This window comes from Salmo trutta, chromosome 19 (assembly GCF_901001165.1).
Source record: "Salmo trutta chromosome 19, fSalTru1.1, whole genome shotgun sequence".
Taxonomy (NCBI): Eukaryota; Metazoa; Chordata; class Actinopteri; order Salmoniformes; family Salmonidae; genus Salmo; species Salmo trutta.
Window position 1 is genome coordinate 42238202 of NC_042975.1, and position 9095 is coordinate 42247296.

Sequence of the window (9095 nt, forward strand, 5' to 3'; positions counted from 1 at the left end):
TCCACACACATGCAAATACCACATCCACATTCAGACTTGACGGGCAGATATACACAAATGACGCTCCACCTTCCGTCACACCACAGACACAAACAGACCCTAAGGCCCTCATTGCAACCCAGACGGACACTTCTGCACGTGTCAAACCCGTCACCAAACCACCAAACCACAGAAACACAGACTTCAGTTCCACATCAACGCCAAACAAACACACAAGCCCCACACACCGACTCATACCACAGGCCCGTCCATACACCATCACTGAGCTCCTCGCACACACACCCATAGACCCCGAGTGCTACCGCCTTTTGCCTCCATCCCGCATGGCTCACCTAGCCTCCAACACCCTCACCCATCCCAATCAGACACACCAGATGATCCATCCAGTATTGCCATTTTTAGCGTCAAGCACCACCCCGCAGCCCTCCCAAGACGATCCCAGGCTGGCTCACTCCCACCCGGCTGACGCAGCGCTGCTGCTGCCCCCTTCCCCACAGTGCAGCAGGCCAGCACCTCTCCAACGGAGGCTGCAGTTTGTAGAGGCCAACCTGGCAGCCAACCAGGACAGGATCACTACCCTTCTCAACATCATCCAAGACCTGGAGATGAGCCAAGCTCTCAGCAAGGGGTAAGAAACAGGAAGGAAGATAGAGCGATCACGAGAAATGACGTGGAAGGGAAAGGGAGATAGATGGGTGGGAAGGAGTGAGTAGAGAAAGAGAACAGGGAGATAGATGGGTGGGAAGGAGTGAGTAGAGGAAGAGAAGGGAGATAGATGGGTGGGAAGGAGTGAGTAGAGGAAGAGAAGGGAGATAGATGGGTGGGAAGGAGTGAGTAGAGGAAGAGAAGGGAGATAGATGGGTGGGAAGGAGTGAGTAGAGGAAGAGAAGGGAGATAGATGGGGTGGGAAGGAGTGAGTAGAGGAAGAGAAGGGAGATAGATGGGTGGGAAGGAGTGAGTAGAGGAAGAGAAGGGAGATAGATGGGTGGGAAGGAGTGAGTAGAGGAAGAGAAGGGAGATAGATGGGGTGGGAAGGAGTGAGTAGAGGAAGAGAAGGGAGATAGATTGGTGGGAAGGAGTGAGTAGAGGAAGAGAAGGGAGATAGATGGGGTGGGAAGGAAGGAGTGAGTAGAGGAAGAGAAGGGAGATAGATGGGGTGGGAAGGAGTGAGTAGAGGAAGAGAAGGGAGATAGATGGGTGGGAAGGAGTGAGTAGAGGAAGAGAAGGGAGATAGATGGGTGGGAAGGAGTGAGTAGAGGAAGAGAAGGGAGATAGATGGGTGGGAAGGAGTGAGTAGAGGAAGAGAAGGGAGATAGATGGGTGGGAAGGAGTGAGTAGAGGAAGAGAAGGGAGATAGATGGTTGGGAAGGAGTGAGTAGAGGAAGAGAAGGGAGATAGATGGGGTGGGAAGGAGTGAGTAGAGGAAGAGAAGGGAGATAGATGGGGTGGGAAGGAGTGAGTAGAGGAAGAGAAGGGAGATAGATGGGGTGGGAAGGAGTGAGTAGAGGAAGAGAAGGGAGATAGATGGGTGGGAAGGAGTGAGTAGAGGAAGAGAAGGGAGATAGATGGGTGGGAAGGAGTGAGTAGAGGAAGAGAAGGGAGATAGATGGGGTGGGAAGGAGTGAGTAGAGGAAGAGAAGGGAGATAGATTGGTGGGAAGGAGTGAGTAGAGGAAGAGAAGGGAGATAGATGGGTGGGAAGGAGTGAGTAGAGGAAGAGAAGGGAGATAGATGGGTGGGAAGGAGTGAGTAGAGGAAGAGAAGGGAGATAGATGGGGTGGGAAGGAGTGAGTAGAGGAAGAGAAGGGAGATAGATGGGTGGGAAGGAGTGAGTAGAGGAAGAGAAGGGAGATAGATGGGTGGGAAGGAGTGAGTAGAGGAAGAGAAGGGAGATAGATGGGTGGGAAGGAGTGAGTAGAGGAAGAGAAGGGAGATAGATGGGGTGGGAAGGAGTGAGTAGAGGAAGAGAAGGGAGATAGATGGGGTGGGAAGGAGTGAGTAGAGGAAGAGAAGGGAGATAGATGGGGTGGGAAGGAGTGAGTAGAGGAAGAGAAGGGAGATAGATGGGTGGGAAGGAGTGAGTAGAGGAAGAGAAGGGAGATAGATGGGGTGGGAAGGAGTGAGTAGAGGAAGAGAAGGGAGATAGATGGGTGGGAAGGAGTGAGTAGAGGAAGAGAAGGGAGATAGATGGGGTGGGAAGGAGTGAGTAGAGGAAGAGAAGGGAGATAGATGGGTGGGAAGGAGTGAGTAGAGGAAGAGAAGGGAGAGATAGATGGGTGGGAAGGAGTGAGTAGAGGAAGAGAAGGGAGATAGATGGGGTGGGAAGGAGTGAGTAGAGGAAGAGAAGGGAGATAGATGGGGTGGGAAGGAGTGAGTAGAGGAAGAGAAGGGAGATAGATGGGTGGGAAGGAGTGAGTAGAGGAAGAGAAGGGAGATAGATGGGTGGGAAGGAGTGAGTAGAGGAAGAGAAGGGAGATAGATGGGTGGGAAGGAGTGAGTAGAGGAAGAGAAGGGAGATAGATGGGGTGGGAAGGAGTGAGTAGAGGAAGAGAAGGGAGATAGATGGGTGGGAAGGAGTGAGTAGAGGAAGAGAAGGGAGATAGATGGGTGGGAAGGAGTGAGTAGAGGAAGAGAAGGGAGATAGATGGGTGGGAAGGAGTGAGTAGAGGAAGAGAAGGGAGATAGATAGATGGGTGGGAAGGAGTGAGTAGAGGAAGAGAAGGGAGATAGATGGGTGGGAAGGGAGTGAGTAGAGGAAGAGAAGGGAGATAGATGGGTGGGAAGGAGTGAGTAGAGGAAGAGAAGGGAGATAGATGGGTGGGAAGGAGTGAGTAGAGGAAGAGAAGGGAGATAGATGGGTGGGAAGGAGTGAGTAGAGGAAGAGAAGGAGATAGATGGGTGGGAAGGAGTGAGTAGAGGAAGAGAAGGGAGATAGATGGGGTGGGAAGGAGTGAGTAGAGGAAGAGAAGGGAGATAGATGGGGTGGGAAGGAGTAGAAGTGAGTAGAGGAAGAGGAAGGGAGATAGATGGGTGGGAAGGAGTGAGTAGAGGAAGAGAAGGGAGAAGATGGGTGGGAAGGAGTGAGTAGAGGAAGAGAAGGGAGATAGATGGGGTGGGAAGGAGTGAGTAGAGGAAGAGAAGGGAGATAGATGGGTGGGAAGGAGTGAGTAGAGGAAGAGAAGGGAGGATAGATGGGTGGGAAGGAGTGAGTAGAGGAAGAGAAGGGAGATAGATGGGTGGGAAGGAGTGAGTAGAGGAAGAGAAGGGAGATAGATAGATGGGTGGGAAGGAGTGAGTAGAGGAAGAGAAGGGAGATAGATGGGGTGGGAAGGAGTGAGTAGAGGAAGAGAAGGGAGATAGATGGGGTGGGAAGGAGTGAGTAGAGGAAGAGAAGGGAGATAGATGGGTGGGAAGGAGTGAGTAGAGGAAGAGAAGGGAGATAGATGGTTGGGAAGGAGTGAGTAGAGGAAGAGAAGGGAGATAGATGGGGTGGGAAGGAGTGAGTAGAGGAAGAGAAGGGAGATAGATGGGGTGGGAAGGAGTGAGTAGAGGAAGAGAAGGGAGATAGATGGGGTGGGAAGGAGTGAGTAGAGGAAGAGAAGGGAGATAGATGGGTGGGAAGGAGTGAGTAGAGGAAGAGAAGGGAGATAGATGGGTGGGAAGGAGTGAGTAGAGGAAGAGAAGGGAGATAGATGGGGTGGGAAGGAGTGAGTAGAGGAAGAGAAGGGAGATAGATTGGTGGGAAGGAGTGAGTAGAGGAAGAGAAGGGAGATAGATGGGTGGGAAGGAGTGAGTAGAGGAAGAGAAGGGAGATAGATGGGTGGGAAGGAGTGAGTAGAGGAAGAGAAGGGAGATAGATGGGGTGGGAAGGAGTGAGTAGAGGAAGAGAAGGGAGATAGATGGGTGGGAAGGAGTGAGTAGAGGAAGAGAAGGGAGATAGATGGGTGGGAAGGAGTGAGTAGAGGAAGAGAAGGGAGATAGATGGGTGGGAAGGAGTGAGTAGAGGAAGAGAAGGGAGATAGATGGGGTGGGAAGGAGTGAGTAGAGGAAGAGAAGGGAGATAGATGGGGTGGGAAGGAGTGAGTAGAGGAAGAGAAGGGAGATAGATGGGGTGGGAAGGAGTGAGTAGAGGAAGAGAAGGGAGATAGATGGGTGGGAAGGAGTGAGTAGAGGAAGAGAAGGGAGATAGATGGGGTGGGAAGGAGTGAGTAGAGGAAGAGAAGGGAGATAGATGGGTGGGAAGGAGTGAGTAGAGGAAGAGAAGGGAGATAGATGGGGTGGGAAGGAGTGAGTAGAGGAAGAGAAGGGAGATAGATGGGTGGGAAGGAGTGAGTAGAGGAAGAGAAGGGAGATAGATAGATGGGTGGGAAGGAGTGAGTAGAGGAAGAGAAGGGAGATAGATGGGGTGGGAAGGAGTGAGTAGAGGAAGAGAAGGGAGATAGATGGGTGGGAAGGAGTGAGTAGAGGAAGAGAAGGGAGATAGATGGGTGGGAAGGAGTGAGTAGAGGAAGAGAAGGGAGATAGATGGGTGGGAAGGAGTGAGTAGAGGAAGAGAAGGGAGATAGATGGGGTGGGAAGGAGTGAGTAGAGGAAGAGAAGGGAGATAGATGGGTGGGAAGGAGTGAGTAGAGGAAGAGAAGGGAGATAGATGGGTGGGAAGGAGTGAGTAGAGGAAGAGAAGGGAGATAGATGGGTGGGAAGGAGTGAGTAGAGGAAGAGAAGGGAGATAGATAGATGGGTGGGAAGGAGTGAGTAGAGGAAGAGAAGGGAGATAGATGGGTGGGAAGGAGTGAGTAGAGGAAGAGAAGGGAGATAGATGGGTGGGAAGGAGTGAGTAGAGGAAGAGAAGGGAGATAGATGGGTGGGAAGGAGTGAGTAGAGGAAGAGAAGGGAGATAGATGGGTGGGAAGGAGTGAGTAGAGGAAGAGAAGGGAGATAGATGGGGTGGGAAGGAGTGAGTAGAGGAAGAGAAGGGAGATAGATGGGGTGGGAAGGAGTGAGTAGAGGAAGAGAAGGGAGATAGATGGGGTGGGAAGGAGTGAGTAGAGGAAGAGAAGGGAGATAGATGGGTGGGAAGGAGTGAGTAGAGGAAGAGAAGGGAGATAGATGGGGTGGGAAGGAGTGAGTAGAGGAAGAGAAGGGAGATAGATGGGTGGGAAGGAGTGAGTAGAGGAAGAGAAGGGAGATAGATGGGGTGGGAAGGAGTGAGTAGAGGAAGAGAAGGGAGATAGATGGGTGGGAAGGAGTGAGTAGAGGAAGAGAAGGGAGATAGATAGATGGGTGGGAAGGAGTGAGTAGAGGAAGAGAAGGGAGATAGATGGGGTGGGAAGGAGTGAGTAGAGGAAGAGAAGGGAGATAGATGGGGTGGGAAGGAAGGAGTGAGTAGAGGAAGAGAAGGGAGATAGATGGGGTGGGAAGGAGTGAGTAGAGGAAGAGAAGGGAGATAGATGGGTGGGAAGGAGTGAGTAGAGGAAGAGAAGGGAGATAGATGGGTGGGAAGGAGTGAGTAGAGGAAGAGAAGGGAGATAGATGGGGTGGGAAGGAAGGAGTGAGTAGAGGAAGAGAAGGGAGATAGATGGGGTGGGAAGGAGTGAGTAGAGGAAGAGAAGGGAGATAGATGGGTGGGAAGGAGTGAGTAGAGGAAGAGAAGGGAGATAGATGGGTGGGAAGGAGTGAGTAGAGGAAGAGAAGGGAGATAGATGGGTGGGAAGGAGTGAGTAGAGGAAGAGAAGGGAGATAGATGGGTGGGAAGGAGTGAGTAGAGGAAGAGAAGGGAGATAGATGGGGTGGGAAGGAAGGAGTGAGTAGAGGAAGAGAAGGGAGATAGATGGGGTGGGAAGGAGTGAGTAGAGGAAGAGAAGGGAGATAGATGGGTGGGAAGGAGTGAGTAGAGGAAGAGAAGGGAGATAGATGGGTGGGAAGGAGTGAGTAGAGGAAGAGAAGGGAGATAGATGGGTGGGAAGGAGTGAGTAGAGGAAGAGAAGGGAGATAGATGGGTGGGAAGGAGTGAGTAGAGAACAGGATGACATTAGAAAGAAGAGAAAAGGAATTAAAGCCTCTTTTGTTCTTATTAAAGGCCCAATGCAGCCGTTTTTATCTCAAAATCAAATCATTTCTGGGTGACAATTAAGTACATTAATGTGACTGTTTTCAATTAAAATGGTCAAAAAGAAACAAAAATAGATTCTTATCAAAGGGCAATTTCTCAAGCAATAATTTTTCTAGGACTGTCTGGGAGTGGTCTGAGTGGGGAGGGGAAAACTGAAAATTAACGTTTACTGGCATAGAGATTTGGAACTCTCTTATTGGTCTATTAACTAATTTACTTCATGGTAATTTCGGACAGTCTTTTCAAACAGCTCTTACACTAATAGGGCATTATCATACATTTCACAATGTCATAGTATTACTCCAATCTCATGTGTGGAAATGTATATAAAACACAGAGAAATCATGTTTTTGACTGCACTGGAACTTTAATATCTCCTGCTCTCCTGCTGTTTCAGTCGGCGATGCTACAGGACAGGGCAGGACCTCAGGGAGTGCTCCACCTGTCAGAAGACTGCTTGTATCGTCTACAGGTGAGACACAGGAAGCATGGTCAGATCGGTTTGACTCGTTCACCCTGTTTTTGCTTTTCTCAGTTTTCACCCTCTCTCTTGCTCTATGTCTCTGTCCCTGCAGTGTGGAGTATGACTTCAGGCAGCAAGAGAGACGTTTCTTGGAGGTTTTGAATCCTCAGAAGGCTGACAACAACGCTACAACATTTCCCCCCTCCCTGCCTCACAACCCCACCTTGCTGACGAATGCCATCACTAAGACCATGACCAAGTCCAAGGTTAAAAGCAAAAAGTTGTGCAAGATGCTTTTCCGATGGCTGCCCAGGAAAATTCAGCGGACAAAGTCCTCCTTTCACCAACTCTCTCCAGATCATTTGAACTCCTAGCATGCTATCCATGAGGTATCCCCTGTAATATAAGATCTTATGTCCCTATTACAGCAAGCAGCACTTGTCATCGTGGAAGACACGTCACTTCCTGTTCACGTGATAGGTGTTCTGAACTCTGATTTGCTCCTTTAAGGCTGATTGACACCCTACTGTCCAATCAGGACATAGCATGAACAGGATATCCCCAATAGTAACTAGAGACCTTTGCCCAGTCTAGCAAGAGTATATCATAAGGGAAAACTTCATCCTTCAGGTGAAAATCATAAACCTTCATCCAAAGCACATGCAATAGTTTTGTTGAACTAGATAAGACTTCCAAAAGTTTGCTAGATTGCAATCACCAATAAATAGTAGCTGAAAGTCCACTTAGTCATGTTCTATAGTATCTTGTAGCTAAGTGTTGCCGTCCTCTTACAGATTCCCCCGACCAGCTTATCCCAGGGTAAATGTACCTACCTGATTTTTTTTGAGAAATAAACCAAAGCTACAGCACATACTGTAAACATGTTCTCTTTCATATGTAAGTAATATCGCTTATTGCTATCCATCTGTCTATCTTAGCCTGTAAGTAATATCGCTTATTGCTATCCATCTGTCTATCTTAGACTGTAAGTAATTTAATCACCTCCTCTTACAGACAGACAGACAGACACAGACACGGTACAGGGACCCATAGAAGCGCTCACACATGGTACTACACAGGAATCCTCCCACCAAACTCATAGATACTGTAGTCATCCAGGCCTGCTCTGTTCTCTCACCTGACACAGTTAGACAGTTCACAGCAGCCAGCCAGCTGACCCTGAAAGTGGAGAAACTTTCATTCTCTTTTTCCCAGAAGGGAAAAGGCTTGTGCAGAAGGTCTCTAAATCCCCAAACAATCTAAAGCCTAACAGGGTTTGTTAAAAGGCTTCAGAGTTAAACAATGGCAGGACGTACTGCTGCAATGAAGCATGAAAATCCCACAATGCAATTTTCCATGGTAACATGCAGATACACACCCATTCACATACACACACACACTGTATATACGCACACGCACATGCACACGCACACGCACACAAACACACACACACACACACACACACACACACACACACACACACACACACACACACACACACACACACACACACACACACACACACACACAACCTCCTACACTGAACCTAAAAGCACCCAATGGCAGGCTTCAACGAAGCATTAATAACTTTAGCTCATGCTTCTAGTTAATGTCTCTGACAAGTAAGGAGCTGCCTCGGGGAATATGCCATTTTGGAAAAGTCTGATCTCGACTCAGAGATCATGAAAGACAAGGAGAGACATCTTGTTAGAGTAGTCCTGTCAGACAAGGGCTGTGTATTGTTGTGAACTCTTTTTTTGGGAAGCCCTGGCAGCTATGCCAGCCTTGCTGCATGACAAGGACAAAGCAGTGCCCTCTTACCCCTCTCATACTCTCTTTCACACACTCCCCCTGCACTGCTAGCACTGATAAAATGGGGTATATTTTTCCTTGTTCCTATCCCTCACGTTGTTTACCCAGGACAAGCCTCATCTACAGTACATAAGAAATACATGTCAACAGAAAAGGCAGAATATTAATCTATTCATTTTATACTGTGTCTGATGGTAGAGAGCGAGATGGAGAGAAAGAGGAAGTGACTCAAATCGCATGCAAGGGTAGAGAGGAACATATATTATAATTGTGTGTGTGCTTCAGGCTTGTGCAGTTACACAGATAAGAATGCAACTGTGTTGAAGTTTTAATTGTAAGGTTGTTCATGTCCTGTTAGACGTAAAGGCAGAGAACAGTGGCGGAAGCTCATCCTTGTCCTTTTCTGTTAGCACACAATGCCAACGAACCTCCAGTGAGTTCCAACTGGCTTTGAGATGAAAGTTCGGTAAAACAAACTTTCTACTGGAAATGAGACAGCTAGCAAAGAGAATGTAATTATCCTAGTAGGGGCAGAGAGAGAGCAGAGTAACTGAAACAGGGCCATGTCTCTTAAAAATAACTCTAGACTAAACTGATCCCCTACTTATTGCTTGTATTGCTTATTACTGCCTCATTTTAACAGAACATGTGTCACAAGGGACAATGACTCTTACTAAACTAGAGACACATTTATTTTTATATTAAGTATCAG

The 9095-nt window shown here is 48.5% G+C and overlaps 1 protein-coding gene across 1 annotated transcript; it reads left to right on the top strand.

The window, feature by feature from the left end:
- Window positions 1-323: 323 nt before the first annotated feature.
- Window positions 324-7442, top strand: LOC115153758 (INSYN2B protein-like). The gene is made up of 3 exons (XM_029699340.1): window positions 324-628; window positions 6506-6580; window positions 6684-7442. The coding sequence occupies exons 1-3, from the start codon at window positions 324-326 to the stop codon at window positions 6943-6945; spliced, it is 642 nt and encodes a 213-aa protein (XP_029555200.1). The 3' UTR covers window positions 6946-7442.
- Window positions 7443-9095: the final 1653 nt, after the last annotated feature.